Consider the following 20,724-nt stretch of genomic DNA (forward strand, 5'->3'; position numbering starts at 1 on the left):
AAAGACATGTCTTGCTCATTTACAGTCCCTTGCTGTTCCCATTTCCAATTCCAGACAAACACCAAGCTGCTTCTTATCTCTACAGAGCTAACTTTTCCGAGAATTTCTCAGAGCTTCTTTAAACCTCTTTCTTGTTGTCTATAAATGAGTTTACTAATGGTCTATACCTCATGTTTTCATTGCATACATTAAGTGAGGTGACCCCTGCAAAGCACTCAGCCCAGGGCCTGGTGTTCAATAAGGATGCAGTAAGCATTAACTATCAGTGTTATTCTACCTAGTTCTCTGCAGCCTTTCAGGATTAAATCTGCCATGTGTTTTTGGAGAGATATCAAATATTGAATCAGATTTAGTCAGCTGTCTTTCTTCTTAACTGTCACGGTACATACTTCCCAGTGGCAGCTGCAGCTTTGACACCTGCCGTTAGGAGTGATGTTCCTTAATAAAAAATGTTTATTTTTCATACGTCCTGAGCCCGTCACATGCCATAGAAGGTTGGTGGTGTGTAGCTGCCACAGTGGTAGATTTGAGAGGCTTCCTGGCCCATGAGGAATGGAAATGAGCTCTTCTAGGAGAGGCAAAGGAAATTCAGTGCACACTCAAGTGCATACTGACAGGATTAGAGAGATGTGATTTATCAAGGCTGTCTTGTAGTTAGTTATGTAAATGCAGATAAACACCATAATTGAAAAGAATGAGTGATACCTTTCTCTAGGTAAGGCTGCAGGGTGTAGGAATGGTGGGGATTACTCCTCTGTAGAAATTACTCCTATGCAGGAATTGCAAATGTCAAATGCAAGCTTTATGACATTTGGACATTTCTCATATAAAGCACATTACCTGTTACATAATTTATTCTGCTGAGGATAAATAAGTGTATAGCCAGTAGTGTTTCTTTAAGTATTTTAATAGAGTATTTATATTTAAAGTATTTAACAGTATGCTTTAAAGTCAAAAAAAAAAAAAAAAACCCTTTCACTTAGTAAGAGGACTTTCATTCAAAACGATTATTTGCTAAGGGTTGGGGATTATCATAGCAGGGAGAAAGCTTTGACCATAAACTTCAGAGTGTCTCAGGAGTGAGGCAGAAAGGTCTTCTTTAAGTCAGCAAGGCTGAAGCCACATGTGTGGGAGTGAAATGAAGGTGATCTAACTGGAGAATGTAGCAGAGAACTTCTTAACCTGGAGCCAATCTATTCTCAATGGTGGCTGGATTCGATGCTGCTCAGGCTGAGGCTGGGCCAAGTTTAGGGACCTGGAGGGAGGACAGACACTTTAGTTCGGTTAACAAGCATTTTGTTCCTATGGGTCAGTAGAGTAAGCAGTTTAGCTGATCATTAATGGGACGTAGAATGGGAATTTAGAGGCATTGTGTCTGGCCTTGTGACAAGTGAACAAGGGGTTTGTATATGACTCTCATCCAAAGCACGGGGGGAAGGTGGTTTGTTAGTGGTAAGCTGTTTTCTGGAACACAAAGGGTGAGTGAGTTTCTTTACTGTTTTCCAGGATCACAGAACTGAAGTAAAATTCATCACCAGTAAGGTTCACTTGCAATAATTAGAATTGCTTATTCCATGCTGGCTCAGAGGTTAAAGTGTCTGCCTACAACACGGGAGACCCGGGTTCTAACCCTGGGTCAGGAAGATTCCCCTGGAGAAGGAAATGGCAACCCACTCCAGTATTCTTGCCTAGAGAATCCCATGGACGGAGGAGCCTGGTAGGCTACAGTCCATGGGGTTGCAAAGAGTCGGACATGACTGAGCGACTTCACTTTCACTTTTACTCATTGCTGCAAGTAAAATAAAACTGAATTAAAAATGACAATCAAAGAGAGGTTTGTTTTTCTAGCTAACAAGTAGTTTAGAGGTTAGCAGTTGCTGATTTGGATCAGCTTATCAATGTGGCTGGCAAAACTCTTTGAAACTTTTCAGTCCACATCCTCTTGTCTCTTGTCACAAAATAGCTTCTGCAGATGTAAATATCATGTGTATATTCAAAACAGAAAGGAAGTGCCATATAGCCATTTCTACCTGCATAGGAGACCAGAAAATTTATTAACTATGCATATGACTATAGGGTTTCTCTCTGCAAGAAAGATAGTATGTGTTCTAACAATTTTGTATTATACACTTTATAGTCACTGATTCTCTACCATTGAAAAATTCTCTAGCTATATGAAGTGCAAGATAGTATGTGTTCTAACAATTTTGTATTATACACTTTATAGTCACTGATTCTCTACCATTGAAAAATTCTCTAGCTATATGAAGTGTAGCAAATGAAATATCCTATAAATGGAGTATAGAAAACCATGCAATGTGTTTTACTTTAAGAAAAAATGAGATATTCTTAGAACTGGTTTTCTGGAGGAGCTTTAGGAAAAGCCAAGAACATCTTGAGTAAACTTGTTTGAAGTCACTGAAGTGTTAATGTGGTTGACAAGTACAGCAACAAGTTTGAAAGAGTTTATATAATTTGCAAGAGACTTACACATCAATACTAAAAACATTGCCCAAATAAACTGATTTATTCTCTTTTCTTTTGTACAAACAATTGTACCCAATCTTGATGAGATGCTCCTTTGATACTGGTGACTGTATAGAGAAAACAACTATCTTCAAGATTTATAAAATGTATAAAGACACTTCAAATATTAATGTCCTTTACTCTAAAATTTAGCTCTAATAAAACTTATTGCTTTCAAAATGAAAAAATGATAAATTATGGACAAGGCTTATATGGAATAATTATTCACAATATTCACATTTGTAAAATTGTTTGGAAATAATTTTTCAAATAAATTATGAAAATAAATTAGGCATGATCTTTCCATAGCTTTAAAATTGTATTCTTTAAAATAAGAACAGTCAGTTCAGTCACTCAGTTGTGTCCAACTCTTTGTGACCCCATGGACAGCAGCATGCCAGGCCTCCCTGTCCATCACCAACTCCTGGAGCTTGCTCAAATTCATGTCCATTGAGTCTGTGATGCTGTCCAATCATCTCAGCCTCTGTTGTCCCCTTCTCCTCCTGCCTTTAATCTTTCCCAGAATCAAGGTCTATTCTAATGAGTCAGTTCTTCTTGTTAGGTGGTCAAAGTATTGGAGTTTCAACTTTAGCATCAGTCCCTCCAATGAATATTCAGGGCTGATTTCCTTTAGGATTAACTAGTTTGATCTTGTTGCAATCCAAGGGATTCTCAAGAGCCTTCTCCAATACCAGAGTTCAAAAGCATCAAATCTTTGGCACTCAACCTTCTCTATAGTCCAGTTCTCACACTCATACATGACTACTGGAAAAACCATAGCTTTGTCTATACCAACATTTGTCAACAAAGTAATGTCACTGCTTTTTAATATGCTGTTCAGTTTGGCCATAGCTTTTCTTCAATGGAGCAAGAGTCTTTAATTTCATGGCTGCAGTGATTCTGGGGGCTAAGAAAATAAAGTCTGTCACTGTTTCCATTTTTTCCCCACCTATTTGTGAAGTGATGGGACCAGATGCCATGATCTTAGTTGATGACTGAGTGACTTTCACTTTCAAAATAAGAACACCACCCATTTATACCATGTTACTTTCATTTTGTAACATATGTTACAAAGAATTATTTATTTACTTAAAAGAAATATGTCTCATTCCAAAAAAGCATAATACACATTCTTTTCAAGTACACAGGGAACATTTTCTACAACTGACCACATACTAGAGCACAAAACAAGCCTCAACAAACTTAAGAGTTATAGAAATTATTTCAAGCATCTTTTCTGACCACAATGGCATGAAACTAGAAATCAATTCCAGAAAAATGAAAAAAAGAAGAAACAATTACATGGAAACTAAACAGCATGCTACTAAAAAGTGTTCAAATTATAAAATCAAAGAAGAAACTAAAAAATACTTCAAGGAAATTGACAATGAAAACAGAACTATACAAACACTGTGGAATGTGGCAAAAATAGTTCTCAGAGAAAAGTTCATATTGATACAGGCCTTCTTTAAGAAATAAGAAATCTCAAGTGAATAATCAAACTCACCACCTAAAATAAGAAGAAAAAGAAGAACAAACAAAACTTCAAGAAAGCTTAAGGAAGGTGTTAATAAAGTTCAGAGAGGAAATCAATAGAGATAAAAATAATGGAAATGGAAAAATCAATAAACCAAGAACTGGTTCTTTGAAAGGGTAAATGAATTTGATAAAACTCTGGCCAGGCTCACCAAGAAGAAAAGCGAGAAGACCAAATAAACAAAATAAAGAGTGAAAGAGGAAAAACTACTGATACTGAAGATATATATATATATATATAAAGATATATATATATATATATATATAAAACTATGAACTATTATATGCCAACAAATTTGACAAATTAGAAGAAATGGACAACTCTCTAGAATCATACAGCTCACCAAAACTGAATCAAGTAGAAATGGATTGCTTGAACAGACCAATCACTAGAAGTGAAATACAATCTTTAATTGAAAAAAAAAATCTGTACAAATAAAAGTCCAAGACCAGATGGCTTCACAGGCAAATTCTACCAAACACACAAAGAAGAATTCAGACTGATCATTCTGATACTCTTCCTAAAGTTTGAAGAGAATGGAACATGCCCAAAGACATTCTATGGGGCCACCATCATCCTGCTACTAAAATAAGACAAAGACACTACCAAAAAAGAAAATTACAGACCAATATCTTTTGATGAATGTACATAAAATAATGCTCGATAAAATATTTGTAAATTGAATTGAACAACACATTAAAAAAATCATGCACCATGGCCAAATGGGATTCATCTGAGGGCCACAAGGCTGGCACAACATATACAAATAAATCTGTGATACACCACATCAACAAAAGAAAAGACAAAACCACATAATAATTTTAATAGATGCAAAACAAAAATTTGATAAAATTTCACATCAATCCGTGATAAAACTCTTATGAAAGTGAATATAGAGGGAACATGTCTCAATATAATTAAAACAATTCATGACAAACCCACAGCCAACATAAAAATCAATGGTGAAAAGTTGAAAACCTTCCTAATAAAATAGGGAACAAAGCAAGGATGCCTACTCTCACCATTTCTCTTCAACATAGTATTGAAGACATGTGTCTTAGCCATAGCAATCAAACAAGAAAAATGAATAAAATATATTCAGAATGGTAGGGAAAAGGTAAAATTGTCATTATATGCATGTGACATAATACTCCATATACAAAACACCAAAGACTTCACACCAAAATATTAGAACTTACAAATGAATTCAGCAAAGTAGCAGGATACAAGATTAACATATGGAAATCAGTTGCATTTATTTATACTAACAGTCATATATCAGAAAGGGGATTTAAAATTTAAAAAAAGCTTTTAATAATGAACCAGAAAAGTAAAATACCTAGGAAAAAGCATGACCAAGGAGGTGAAACACTTACATGCTGATAAATATAAAACATTAATAAAGGAAATTAAATAAAATTTAAAAAAAATAAAAAGGCATCCTATGCTCTTGGATTGGAAGAATTTTGTTAAAATGCCCATACTACCCAAAGCAATATACAGATTTAATGCAATGTCTATCAACATATTCATGATAGTTTTCCCGGAATTATAACAAATAATTCTAAACTTCATATGGAAACATAAAAGACAAAGAATTGCCAAAACAATCCTGAGGGCAAAGAACAAAGCAGGAGGCATAACCTTCAGACAATACTACTTAGCCACAGTAATTAAATAAGCATGGTACTGGCACAAAGACAGACATTCAGGTCTATGGAATAGAATAGACAGCTCAGCAATAAACTCACATGCCTATGGACAATTAATCTTTGATAAAGGAAATAAGAATATTCAATGGGAAAAATGCAGTCTTTTTAGCAAACGGTGTTAGGAATCTTGGACAGTCACTTGTAAATCAATGAAGTCAGAACATATCCTCACACTATACGCAAAAGTAAACTCAAAATACCTTAAAATTTAAATATAAGACAAGACACCATAAAATTCCTAGAAGAAGCAAAACATTCTCTGATTTAAAGCATACAATGTTTTCTTAGTTCACTTTTCCAAGGCAATGGAAATAAAAGCAAAAATAAACAAATGGAATCTAATGAAACTTACAGGATTTTCCACAGCAAAGGAAACCAAAACAAAACATAAAAATGAACTATGGACTTGGACAAGATATTTGCAATTGATGCCACTGACAGGGCTTAATTTCCAAGAGTTACAAACATGCCTTGTAATTCAATAACAAAAACCAAACAACCCAACCAAAAAATGAGCAGAAGATCTAAACAGACATTCCTCCAAAGAAGATATATACAGATGGCCAACGGGAACATGAAAAGGTGCTCATCATCATGAATTAGTAGAGAAATGAAAATCCAAACAACAAATGGTACCACCTCACATCAGTTGTAAAGGACATCATTAAAAATCTACAAATAATAAATCCTGGAGAGAGTGTGGAGAAGAAGGAACATCTTAACAGTGTTGGTGGCAATGTAATTTGATTCAGTCATGGAAGAAATTATGGAGGTCATCAAAAAGCTAAAAATAGATTTGCCATATGATCCAGCAACCCCACTCCTGGGCATATAATCAGTAAAACTATAATTCAAAAAGACAAATGTACCCATATGTTCATAACAGCACAATTTACAATAGTCAAGACATGAAAACAATGTAAATGTCCACCAACAGATGAAAGGATAAAGAAGATGTGGGTGTGTGTGTGTGTGTGTGTGTGTGTGTGTGTGTGTGTGTATCTCACTGAACCATTATAAAGAATGACATAGTGCCATTTGCAGCAACATGAATGGACCTAGAGAATATCAAACTAAGTGAAGTTCAATCAGAAAGAGAAAGACAAATACCATATGTTATCACTTATATACGGAATCTAAAGTATGACACAAACGAGCATGTTTATGAAACAAAAACAGACTAACAGGTATAAAGAACAGACCTGTGGTTGCCTGGGGGAGATGGAGAGGGGGTGTGAAGGATTGGGAGCTTGGGGCTCAAACAGATGCAAACTTTTACATATAAGATGGGTAAACAACAAAATCCTACTGTATAGCCCAGGAACTATATTCAATATTCCGTGATGAATTAAACCATAATGGAAAAGACTATGGAAAAGAAGATATGTATATCTATAACTGAGTCACTTTACTAAACAGCAAAATGTAATACAACATTGTAAATCAAATGTACTTCAATAAAAAGTTTTAAAAAGAGAAGAAATATATCATGTACTGCAATTAGGTTATTTGTGGATTTTAGCATTACATGCCAATTACATTTTCTTCACATTTTATAATTTTTCTTAACGAATTTGAATTATTTTTATAGTTATAAAAATTCACTTATTTTTTCAAAGACAAAATGAAGTTGTGAATATGTTTGCTGAGGGCCTCTTTCAGAGGAAACCATTCTTTGATGCAAGAATTTGGATGGGGTTGCTAAATACCTGAAAAGAACATTTTGTTGATGGACAAGGAAAGCTGTCATCCCACAATTTGTCCTCTGGTGTTCTGGCATTTCTCAGTCCTGCTATGAAGGGAGTGTTTAAAGAAAGTTGTCATAATAGTTCATTCTTGGGTATTCACATAAATCACATTGTTTTATTTTTTCTCTTCTTTGAGGGCTTTCTTTTTTCTTTTCTGTAATATTACAGGACTGAAGTCGCTAAGGGCTAAAATTATCAATACATTCATGAGGGATGGGAACTAGTTCCAGGAAGCAGTTTGTCTTCATTCATCCAGATAACCAAAGCTAATCCATGTGAAGTTGGGGAGATCATAATCTCTATACGTAGCTATCCTTTTTGCTCACTGCGTATAGAAAATGGGGCTGCAGTATTCCTGAACAGAAGTTTTCTTCCCAAGCTAACTAAAATGTGTGTGGGTGTAGATGTGTGCTGGGTGTAAAGCCTCATCCTCTTCCCATCTCTGAACCTGATGGGAGGAGACAGGAGGAGAAGGAGGACTTTTCTGTTGAGTCCTGCCCTTCCTGTGGGGCATCCATGGCACAGCACACATGGGGGTCAGACCTACCAGCTTCTTGTTTGCTGGTTGGAAACACTTGGTATAATGCCACATACTCTTAGAGCTGAAACATCCTTATGAATTCAGTTTCAATTTTACTTCCCATTTTCTGCCAGGTACTTTCACAAACATCTGAGATTCCTAAACTGACAATTACTGTCATGCCACCTAGGTCAGGAGACCCCTAAAGCCTCAGGATCTCTAAAAAGATTTCCACGTTTACACCTTGACTTCACATAAGTTCTTGGAAGTGCTTAAGAACCTGGGTTCTTTCACCTTTGGTTAGCTGCTGGACTCTGTTAACACCTGAAAGTATAGGTACAAGTAAAAGGTTCATTTTTGTTTGTTTTGTTTGTTTGCTTTTGTACTGGAATTAGTCATTAGTTTAATCTTAAGAAAGAACCCTTTGGCAAGAGGGTCAGGAATTGTACAATAAACCTTTTGGCAGTGGGGCTAGGAAATAGTTGCCATTGTATAGAGATTGAAGTGTATCCACTCCAGCCTGCATCCTCACAGAATATGGCTTAACATGAAAACAAGGAAAATCTCTTGTACTTAGAAATCTAGAAATGATCTTTTTTTCTGAATAAAAAGGACTAGTATGGTTTGAGGCTGGTGTTTCTTCCCCCATTTTGTTCTTCTTCTTCTTCTTCTTTTTTAACATTTTTCATTGGAGGATAATTGCTTTACAATGTGGTGTTGGTTTCTGCAACACAACAGCATGAATCAGCCTTAAGTATACATATATCCCCTCTCTCTTGTACCTCTCCTTCATCCCTCCCCTGTTTCATCCCACCCTTCCAGGTTGTCACAGAGGACTAGGCTGAGCTCCCTGTGTTATATAACAGCTTCTGCTAGCTTTCTGTTTCATATGTTAATGGATATGTTGCAATGCTACTCTCTCAATTTGCCCCACCCTCTCCTTCTTCTGCTGTATCCACACATCTGTTCTGTATCTACATGTATCCCCTTTTCATTCTTTTATACACAAGTTTTATAGAAAAAAAAAGCAGTTGCTGAAAAATTTCACCTTGGAATTGGTAAAACAATAATGTTTTGGGTTTCATTATGGCCCTTGGTTATCTAAAACAGTCTAAACTCTGCCTATGTGACATTTCCACATGAGTATTTAATAACTCAACTCAACATGCTCAACACTTCAAACTCGACATGCTCAAAGTAGAACTCTTGGTCAGCCCGCAGATCGCCACCTCTGCAAGCTTTCTCTCTCTCAGATCTCCCATCTACCTGGTTGTTTAAGCTCATGTTACAAGATTTGTTCTAGCTATCTCTGTCTCTACAGCCAACCTGTCACCAATATTCTGTTGACATTACTTCCAAAATGTTTCCCTAAATTACTGACTTCTCCCCATCAGTATCATTACCTCTCGGGCCAATCATCAACCTCTCTTCTCTGGATCATTGTACTGGTCTTACCCATCTCCTTACTCATTTATGATCTATTTTCTACCAAGAAGCAAGAACTATTTTTAAAAAATCATTTTCCTATTTTAAGTTATTGACTGGCTTTCCATAGCTATTAGAATAAAATTTTTTTGCCCATTGCCTTGGTTCACAAAGCCCTTTGGACCCAGCCCCCACTACCTCTCTGACCTCAGCTGCTATCACTTTTCTCCATCACAGTTCTCTGGTCTGCCTGACTTTCTGTTCTCTGAGTAAGAAAATCCATCAGTCTGTGGGCCCTCTCCCTACCAGAAATGGGTTTTTCTCATCTTCCCATGGCCAGCTCCTTCTAATACTCAGAACAAACTCTTATGATGTATCCCTCATAGAGACATCCCCTAAACACCTGATGATATACAACAAACCACCAGCCCGCCAAAACTAGACACCATTTATCACATAACCTTCTTTTATCCTACTTAAATTACCTGGGTAGCTAATCACCAGCACCTGTGGCAAAGAACAAATAGAACTATGACAGCAAGATCAGCAAGGTCTTCACCTGTTTTCACCATTGCATTACCAGGACTGCAGAGATGTTCAGTAGTGATGCAGCACAAGCAACTATTTGTCATATGCTGTGTAATAGCAACTTGGGAATCAATAGTTTGTTTCTCCCTGTTCTCATTTTACAGCCGACTGGACTCTATGAATATAAGCTCATTGGTACTCTGAGAGCTCCACCAGATCTACTTGCAGATATCTGTATGGATTTAGGCTATATAAGACGGCAGATCCCACAGGTTACAGGTGAGCGACATATATTCCTTTTAAAAAATCAATTAGAAGGTAGAATCTATTGCTATTTTATCTAACCAAGAGAGATCAGTAGGTTTAGTTTCTATCATACTATGTTCCATTTTAAATTTTGGCTTAAATGTCTGAGGTGCTGGGCTGAAATATGCCTTCAATATTTCTAGGACTTCCTTTTTATACTTTAATAGATTCACACTCCTGTTTGAACTTACTACAAGTTTGTTGTCTTGTGTGTGTGTGTGTGTGTATATATATATATATATATATATATATATATATATATATGAGATGTATACACCTGGAAGAGCATGGAAGGCTTCTTGGAGGAGGTGGTTTCTGAGCTTTGTTTTAAAACTGCTCACAGATTAAAAAAAAAAAAAGTCATGTTGTTTCATGCCTTCCTCATTTTACTCATACTCTTCCCTGGACCAAATGTCCTTAACCCACTATGAAAAGTGGGTGTTTTTGGGTTGCTGTTGTAGCAGAATCTGGAATTAGCCTGGGAGGAGAGTCCAGAGACCCAAGGGCCTAGGCTGGTCACCTGACTACACTTCTTAGATTTTTCCCTAGAAATGATAGAGAGTTATGAGTGGCGTTAGATAGGGGATCTTTCTGGCACTTAGAGTGGGGAGTGGTCTCTGCTATCCCAGGCACAGTAGAATAGATACAGCTAGCCCAGGGGCTGGAAACCCTGCCAGGCACTTGCTGTGGTTAGGAATCTTGGTTGCAAGGAAGAAGAGCTAACAAATTGCAGTGTAATGAAGGGAAAAGTGTTTATAGGTTTGTGATGTTGAAACTCCATGGGTGTCTGGTTTCCAGGATAGCTGCACACAATACTTCGTTTCTCCAGCTTGACTCGGTTTTCTTCTGAATTGACCACATTCTCAGGCAGACTCTGTGTCATGCAGAGAGGCCACCAGAAGATGCAGGCTTACATTCTAACCAAGTACATAGCCCCAGAGGAACAGGAACTTTCCTACTGATGGCATCCAGAGCCTCAGGATTGGCTCTTATCGCCTCAGCCTGGATCATGTGTTATTTCCTTGGGGATGTTTGTCATGGTTTAGGGCCACATACTGTTTTCAGATACTCTTACTTTATGGGGAATGGTGGTGCCATACATTCAAGGAAAAGCCAGATGTTCTCTGTCCCTCTCCCTACCAGTTATGGTTCAGTCAAGTGCTGTAGCCATTTACAGAGCTTCTGATGTGTGGTGCTTGATATCAATAGTCCACACTATGGAGTATGCTCCAGAGGCTGCAGTAGTTTGACTTCTCTGGAATAATCCTGAGGTTCGTAACCTCATTCTGGTCCTCCCAGATCTTCTATAAGCTGCCTGAGAACCTTTACAAAGCCACTTTTGGGCCTAAACTTGCTAGAGTGGCAAGCCAAGATTCTGTCCACATATGCCTTCCCTAATCACTGTGACCATGTTTTGCTCATTTTCCCAGCCCTGAAATTAACAGAGTCAGTCTGGGAATACCAGACCCCCTGACCTGCCTCTTGAGAAATCTGTATCCAGGTCAGGAAGCAACAGTTAGAACTGGACATGGAGCAACGGACTGCTTTCATATTGGGAAAGGAGTATTTCAAGGCTTTACATTGTCACGCTGCTTATTTAATTTATATGCAGAACATCATGAGAAACCTGGGCTGGATCAAGCACAGGCTGGAATCAAAATTGCAGGGAGAAATATCAATAACCTCAGATATGCAGATGAAACCACCCTTATGGCAGAAGGTGAAGAACTAAAGAGCCTCTTGATGAAAGTTAAAGAGGAGAGTGGGAAAGTTGGCTTAAAACTCATCATTCAGAAAACTAAGATCATGGCATCCGGCCCCATCACTTCATGGCAAATAGATGGGGAAACAGTGGAAATATTGGCTGACTTAATTTTGGGGGGCTCCAAAATCCCTGCAGATGGTGATTGCAGCCATGAAATTAAAAGATGCTTACTCCATGGAAGGAAAGTTATGAACAACCTAGACAGCATATTAAAGAGCAGAGACATAACTTTGTCAACAAAGGTCTGTCTAGTCAAGGCTATGGTTTTTCCAGTAGTCATGTACAGATGTGAGAGTTGGACTGTAAATAAAGCTGAGCGCCGATGAATCGATGCTTTTGAACTGTGGTGTTGAAGAAGACTCTTGAGAGTCCCTTGGACTGCAAGGAGATCCAACCAGTCCATCCTAAAGGAGATCAGTCTTGGGTGTTCATTGGAAGGATTGATGCTGAAGCTGAAACACCAATGCTTTGGCCACCTGATGTGAAGAGCTGATTCATCTGAAAAGACCCTGATGCTGGGAAAGATTGAAGGCAGGAGGAGAAGGAGATGACAGAGAATGAGATGGTTAGAAGGCATCACTGACTCAATGGACATGAGTTTGAGTAAACTCCGGGAGTTGGTGATGGACAGGGAGGCCTGGCGTGCTGCGGTCCATGGGGTCTCAGAGTCGGACACGACTGCACGACTGAACTGAACTGAACAGCCCTGTTTAAAGCAAATAGTGGATAAGGATGGAAAGGATGATGCCCTGAAGAATGAGGTTCTGGGGCAAGAAGGGGACAGTCATAGCAGAGCAGGCCAAGGCAGCAGATATCCACTCATTCCCTTCCTTTCAGGTCATCGTCAGCTCTTGTAGTGATGGACTGATACATTCTTTACTCAGGTCTGCTTCTAATAGGTTTTCTTTCATTCAAAACCTGAATTAAATAACACATTTGTGCCGTCAGCACCTTCTCAGGGGATTCTCTTGGTTCCTTCAGAAGCTTAGGCTTGGCTACTTCTCTAAATGGCTTGTTAGAAGCTTCCCACACAGCTTGTGGGCAGATGCTGTGCACTTCATAGCATCGCTTTGCTCTCTCTCTCCAAGAGCTGATGCTACTTGCACACAGGAGCATGGTGGAGATTAAGGAAATTTGGTCCCTGTAACTGTGACATAAAGCAACGTGGGAGAGAGACAAGAAACTTACAGTTAACATAGTTAAGCCACTTTCTAGCTTTTTAGGAAGGACACTAACCTCTCTGGAAACTTCATTTCCAAACTGGGTTGCTCAGTTCCAGGATACCTGTAATATGTCACAAAATTTAAGATGAGGAGAAAGGTCACAACAGGAAAAATTATTGATACCGTAGTGCCATCTGATGATTACCAAGATTTGAGAACTTGAAAATTTATTTTTGGATGCCTAATTTTGTTTCACTGCCTTCTGTCTTAGAATGTTGTTTGTGGTATACAATGAACAAGTTTTGTTGGGTTCTTTTATTTTTACTGTGTTTTTATATCTACCAGACACTGTCCCTGGGCAACAAGATTTCAGTGGTTCTAAATATATGACTTTCTCTAAAATTCAGTGCCTCATGACTTAGTGGTTTATTACCCTACAGGGTTGTCATATCAAAGTTCCAGATGCAATAACATCTTTTGTGTTGTGGTTTTATCACTTTGCTTTGTTTAATAGAAACCTATGAAACAGAATGCAATGGAGAAACAGTGATCTACATGAAAATGGAGTTCCCTTTTTTATTGGCCGCAAGAGATGTATCCTTTTCGAATGCATACTATTAGTCAGCTAGATCTAAGTGTTTTTGTTCCCTGTGGCCACGACCCAATGGCGGTATATACAGAAGGTGTGGACAACATGATCTTTGACTCTTGCATAAACATCTGCTAAAACTGTTGCTTTTTGTGTAGCTTTCAGAGACCTCAGAGTGTGATTTCTGGGTCAGACTCCATAGAGCATCTATAACTGTGGGAAGGCAGCTCATACTTTCCTGAGAATTTTCCTAGAAAATCCTTGTACCACAGATTTGGGGGCCTGAAAACAACTTTTCCTTAAGGGTATTCAATACACTCCCTCGGTCTGCAGAGGAGGAAGCTGGGACCCAGAGAGTTAAGGTCACACACACACAGGCGGTTACCAGCCGACTCGGGGATGGGGCTCAGGCCCCACATTTCCAGCTCTCTCCACCTCCCCTCCACCCCCAGCATTGGCTTTGGGCCCTGTGTTTGTGTGATTCCTGCTCAATTTCTTTAAATCTGATTATCTTCCCTGTAACAGGGCCATAGACATAGTGGCTGGTCTGTGAATCTTTATTGAGGTGAAATGATTGTATTACTCTTGGTGAACCAGAACCAGTGAGGACATATGCCTACTAATATTTGGGTATCCACATATCTTCCTATGGTCACCAGGTGTAAGTAACCTTGCCTGATGATCCTCTGTGCACAGAGGTCAATGATTAGGGCTTAAGGGGAGGACAGAGAGCAATGACCCCACTGTTTGCTGAGTGAGATTCTGCTCCAGTCTTTCTCCAATGCCCCCACCAAACCTGTCTACAGGCAGTGTTGCCCTCTTTTCTTGCACAGTGAAGCTGAATCTCAACAAAGTTAAGTTGCCCAGGATCACAGCTGATAAATGACCAATCCTCTGAGATCTCATTGCTTTACTGGAGAAAGGAGGAGTGAGTTCCCCTCATACTTAGAGCTGCAAGGAATCACTGACAGGCGGGTAAGGCATGTCTTGAGCTTTCCAGGTGGCCCAGTGGTGAAGAATCTGCCTGCCAGTACAAGATATGCAGGAGCTTTGGGTTTGATCCCTGGGTCAGGAAGATTCCCTGGAGGAGGACATGGCAACCCACTCTGCTATTCTTGCCTGGGAAATCCTATGGACAGAAGAACCTGTCAGGCTACGGTCCATGGGGTCACAAAGAGTCAGACAATAGTTGGGAACTGAATATGTACACAATGCCTGCTATGAAGAGAAAACACCAGTTGGGAGGTCACAGGGTTTTGCAGGGAAGTTAGGCAGACCAAGTAGGAAGTGAACTGACAGTTTAAGGGAGCAAATGCCACGTGGAGGCAACAACATAATTTCCTTTTGCTTCTGACTTGTGGGCTTTCCTTTTATCCATCTGAGAGGCTTCACTCTTGTCTCGCCTTGACCGGCAGTGCAGTGCGTCTATGTGCGGCAGCGGCGAGAACTGGACTTCAGGGGGCAGAAGGTTCAGGTGGTCCTGGCCAAGACCACCTCGGTGCCACAGTTCCCAGAGAGATCAGACTTCATCCGCGTGAGGCAGTGCCAGGTGAAGCTGGCCGTGCAGAGCAACGGAAGTAACCAGAGCAAAGGTAAAAAGACGGCATCTGTTGGTGTGCTGCTGCGCCCTGCGAAGTATGAGAAGTCCCTGTGAGGCACATAAAATGCATGATGCATTTTCCCTGGGGTCAGAGACTGGGCATGTGTTCAAAGGAAACAGAGGAGACTCAGTTCACCCCTCAAGTGTGGCTACAATGCAAGGTGGATGTTTAAATCTGATCAATCTATTTTTTACTTACTCTTGCATTGTCCAGATGAAATCAGAACATCAAAGTGAACCAAAAGGTTTAGGAATTCACTTCAGGCTGCTCTTGTACTGCATAGTCTGGCTGGAGATGGGCAGGAAGGCTAGTGGGAGCATCTCTGACGAGGTACCGCTCACTCAGCAAAAGCTAAGAGACTCAGGACCTGTCTGCCTTGAGTTCCATACTCAGGAGAGAATCTGGGAGGGGTTTATGTGGCCACCTGCTGGACTGGAAGGGGTGTGGCCTTGAGACTGCAGTAAAGTCTGAACAGTAGTTCTGATGTGTGTTAGATCTGCCACCTTGGGTGCATCACCCCACTCTTCTAAGAAGTCTCAGTTTTATCATTTATAAACCAGAGTTTAATTTTATCAATTTTTATAATTAAGATAATTGAGAGAAATAATTAAATGAGACATATATCCAAATATCTAGCACTTATGCTATGCTATGCAATGCTATGCTAAGTCACTTCAGTCATGTCCAGCTCTATGGACTGTAGCCTGCCAGGCTCCTCTGTCCATGGGGATTCTCCAGGCAAGAATACTGGAGTGTATTGCCGTGCCCTCCTCATCGAGCACTTGCCACGGATTTAATAAATAGCACATTTTGCTAAATGTGCCTTGGCTGTTTGCCAAAGTGTGTGTATAAGTCTCCCCTAAAGGAGATGGGGGAGTCCACTTGAATCGTGTGTCCTCCTTCCTTAATTGCTTGGCCTGCATATAAACCTGGATGTTTGCTGCTGTATTTTTCCTCCTTTTGAACTGCCTTTCCTTTCCCTCTCTAGTGTTCATTTACTGCTTCATAAACCCTGGTGGCTGGATTCCATCCTGGATCATCAACTTGGTTGCCAAGGTGAGGCCCCCAGCGGCAGGAGGGGAAGTGAGCCTGACAGATGTTGACTGAGCCTGAGGGGCTGTCAGACTGAAGAGGCGTACAGTCTCGGGCCTCACGATGCTCTTTGATGAAGTAGCATGGTTGACTGACTTTGGTGAGGACTGGGGTTGCCAACACCTAGGACCAAGGTTGGGACAAAAGACCAGAATCTTTACCTGGAATATCAGCTCCACGCTACTTTCCCACCAAGATCCCGCCAGAATCACTGTCTGGAACCTTTGGACAATAACCTGCTCCTTGTAGGAACAAGGGTGCCTGTGGATGCTGTGTCTGCTTATGGAGGAGTTAGGCCAACATGGCTTGGGAGACAATGAGATATGTTCAAGCCTGGGGAAGCCTCCAGTTTTGTTTTTGTGTTTTCTTTCTATAAGGAGCAGGGACTTCAGTGGTATGCAGATCACTCATGGAGACCATTCACTCTGCTTTGTGAGGTCCTACTTACAGGCTGGTGGGCTCACCAGTTCCCAGGGAGAGTGAAAAAGTACACAAGCTTTAGTAAAACACATCATGCTTTGAATTCTGGTCCTAGTTCTGACTATGTAATCTAGGGAAGCCATCAGTTTTTTCCCTCCAAAAAAAAAAATGGGGATGGATATTTCCACAATGTGTAGAAGGAGTAACCAAAACAACATTTGGGGAAAGTCTGGGCAATGTTCAACACTAAATAAGGGATGACATATCCCACCTCTTGCTCCCAATTCTTACCAATTTCTAATTCTGTAAAGCAAGTCCTTTTTTTCATCTTTTGGAAGAATCACACAGCCCAGCCCTGTCCCATTTCCTGAGTCTTCTATTTCTTTTCAAAAACAGTGTCTTAGAATTATCTTAGATTTCTATTAGCAAATGCTAAAATATGCAAGGTCTGACAACTGTGGCCCCTACCTTACCTGTGCCCTGAGTCTTACCTTTTTCATCATCAGTGACAACATTCTGTTGAAATTTTATCAGGAGCCCTATTGTCTTATTTATTATTCCCCAAGGAATCTTACTTCACCATTGCCACATCTTGAGAATCAGGAGTAGTTGCTGTGAGGACAGAGTAATGACAGTCTCTTTTTCTTTGCAGAATGGAGTTCCTGGCTTCCTTGCTAACCTGGAGGATGCCTGCCTGAGGTGCCAGAGGAGAACCTGAGAGATTTGGGAGCTTTTTGTTTATGAATGATGTTCCTGGAAGTGCCACAACTATTGATGCTCAGTATATCTGTCATTTTTCCTTCTCAGAAGCCTGCACTCTCTCCAGAACCTTGTGCCCAAGTGTGCCAGCCTGATACCTAGCTTCCTTTCCCATCCTCCCCACTCTGGGACACACCGCCTTGTTTCACTGTATAATGTGGGTCAGATTTGGAAAACACTTGCTTGTTTATTTTTTAAAAGGGGAATCCTCAGGAGGGAACCCAGCCATTCCATTGTTCCATTCTAGGGGGATGGTGGGTGGAGGACTGATAACACTGCCTAAGAGTAACTGACCCGAGCAAGTTGTCTCCTTCCCACATGTGAGTTTTTGCAACACAAGAGGGTGACTTCCTGCAGGTGCATTACCTTCAGGGTTGACTCACAGTACAGCAAGAGTGGAAGCTTCATGTCCATTTCCCTTTGGCTTTGCTGACTTGATTTGCCTGATTTGAAATGATAATCTACTAAGCCTCTCCGCATTTCTATTTGTAGAGGATCATGAGCAGTTTCGATTTCAAATCATTTTGAAAAATGTTGCAGACCTGACTACGTATATAGCGTGGTGACAGTTATCTCAATACTGGTGTCTAAGTTTTTCTCTGCCACTGGAGAAGGCTGTCTGTACCTCATTAGCTCTGAATTTCTGGACACTGAGGCATCAAGACAGCTCTGGCAGTTAACAGAAACCAACCTGTTTTACACACAGCATTGAAAAAGTTGTCTTTTAGGCAAGAAATGGATTTCTCTTCTAGAATGTTTGGAGATGTCGGAGGGATAATTCTTCTTGTTGTCCAGTTGCTCAGTCATATTTGACTCTTTGCAACCCCATGGACTGCAGCATGCCAGGCTTCCTGTCTTACACATCTCCCAGAGTTTGCTCAAACTCATGTTCATTGAGTTAATGATGCCACCCAACCATCTCATCCTCTGTGTCCCTGTTCTCCTCCTGTGCTCAATATTTCACAGCAGAAGGGTCTTTTCCAGTGAGTTGGCTCTTTGCATCAGGTGACCGAAGTATTGGAGTTTCAGCTTCAGCATCAGTCCTTCCTATGAGTATTCAGGATTGATTTCCATTAGGATTGACTGATTTGATCTCCTTGCAGTCCAAGGGACTCTCAAGAGTCTTCTCCAGTACCACAGTTCAAAAGCATCAATTCTTTGGTGATCAGTCTTCTTTATGGTCCAACTCTCATATCTGTACATGACTACTGGATAGAAATCATAGCTTTGACCGGACAGATATTTGTAGGCAGAGTGATATACTACTGTCAGGGCATCTTGCTGGGTTGAGAGTGGCCTGCAGGTTCAGGGGCAGTGGCAGCAGCAGCCCTGGGGGCACAGCAGGCATACTGGCCTGTCCTTTAGGAGGAGGCTGCCATTCCCCCATCACAGAGTCTGTAGCCTACCACGAAGACTGCAAATGCTAGGACGGCTGCCTTAGGCCAGACTACAGGGAGGGGCACAGCCCCCCCACCAGCAGAAAATTGGATGAAAGCTTTACTGAGCATGGCCCTGCACACCAGAACAACTCCCAGTTTTCCCCAGAGCTGGTCCCTCCCATCAGGAAGCTTGCACAAGCCTCTTATCCTCGTCTATCAGAGGGCTTACAGAATGAAAACCACAAATACAGAAAACTAACCAAAATGATCACACGGATCACAGTCTTGTGTAACTCAGTGAAATTGACCCATGCCATGTAGGGCCACCCGAGAAGGACAGGTCATGGTGGAGAGTTCTGACATGATGGAGAGGTCTTTCTGCATTGGAGAAAGGAATGGCAAACGACTTCATCATTCTTGCCTTGAAAAGGGATAATAGTTCTCTTATTATTGGATTAGTACGGTGGTTGACTCTACAGTTTTCTCTCAGGAATTCTACCTAAGTTATCCACTTCTCCCACCACCAGGAGACTTCCCATTTTCTACTTTTCTCTTGAAATTTGGAAGGAAAGATATTCTGTGTACAAAGGGACAGCCTTAAAATCTCAGGTAACATTTTAATTACTGTGTGTGATGGTACCAAACCTTGATTAATAGGCATAAAATTTCAGCATTTAATTCCCAGAGGCAGCAAATTTATTAATGGGACACCTCAGATTTTGTCTTTTCTCTTTAGAAGGGGAAGTCCATTGAATACCAAATAAATAGGGACTTATACTTGTCCTGTCTTCAGTCTCCTTCCTGCTTTGTTCCTTTTGCATAAATGCATCTGTTAGGTCTCTTCGGTTTGTAAGTCACATCCTAACTAACTCACGTACTTGAATATCAAAGATATTTTAGACTCACTTACTTGTAAGACCAAATGTAGAGTGGTCGCAGGTAGGGGTTTATGGGTGCTCAAACTGGCATTTGGAATCAACTCTGTTCTTCTTTAAGCTTTCTTTAATGTTAGGCTGTTTTTGCTGGCAGGATCATTTCTGTTAGCAAAGGGTTGGCCTGCATCTTCCCAGGTTCATAGCAAGTCAATAAAAGACAGCGTTTCTTTCCAGTAGATCCAGAACCATCCTATGCTTCCCTCTAAAACATATGCCAATCCCTGCTGCAGTCACTGTGGTCACATGGACAGAACTTGCAAATTAACAATTACTTCATAAATGTGTCATTAAAATATCACTATCAGTAAGGTGGCTGGAATTTAATTTTAGGTAGAGTAAATGTGAATGTCTCATGTAATTGAGGTCAAGTTATCAGTCATTGTCATTGAAGGACAAGTACTAAAATTCTAGCCTTTGAGTAGAGAGTTGACATGAAATGCTGTCAGGCAAACTGTATATTTAAACAGCATTTTATGATCTGCTAAAAACACTGAGATTACTAAGAATACTAACATTCTAGGTAGGAGATTTTTTATTTTTTAGGAGATTTTTCAAAAGTCACTAAGCTTGCTCTGATTAGTAGAATTAAGCCCCTTTTGGCATTCAAGATTTCTGACTTAGGGAAGGCAGTCCTACATAGCACTGAAACTTGAGGTTACATGGGAAACGGAGAACCCCTGAGCAAACAGTAAACTTCTTGTTGCTCAGTCACTAAGACA

At 40.3% G+C, this 20,724-nt stretch overlaps 1 protein-coding gene across 1 annotated transcript in view; it reads left to right on the plus strand.

The window, feature by feature from the left end:
• The window catches only part of LOC110143567 (phosphatidylcholine transfer protein-like), a 37,674-nt gene extending 19,970 nt beyond the window's left edge, over nucleotides 1-17,704 (plus strand). The window contains exons 2-6 of the mRNA XM_020903203.2: nucleotides 10,161-10,275; nucleotides 13,745-13,824; nucleotides 15,240-15,411; nucleotides 16,409-16,476; nucleotides 17,585-17,704. Of these exons, the coding sequence (XP_020758862.2) occupies nucleotides 10,161-10,275; nucleotides 13,745-13,824; nucleotides 15,240-15,411; nucleotides 16,409-16,476; nucleotides 17,585-17,650 (501 nt within the window). The 3' untranslated portion in view covers nucleotides 17,651-17,704. The remainder of the gene's footprint in view (nucleotides 1-10,160; nucleotides 10,276-13,744; nucleotides 13,825-15,239; nucleotides 15,412-16,408; nucleotides 16,477-17,584) is intronic.
• Nucleotides 17,705-20,724: the final 3,020 nt, after the last annotated feature.

This window comes from Odocoileus virginianus, chromosome 17 (assembly GCF_023699985.2).
Source record: "Odocoileus virginianus isolate 20LAN1187 ecotype Illinois chromosome 17, Ovbor_1.2, whole genome shotgun sequence".
Lineage (NCBI taxonomy): Eukaryota > Metazoa > Chordata > Mammalia > Artiodactyla > Cervidae > Odocoileus > Odocoileus virginianus.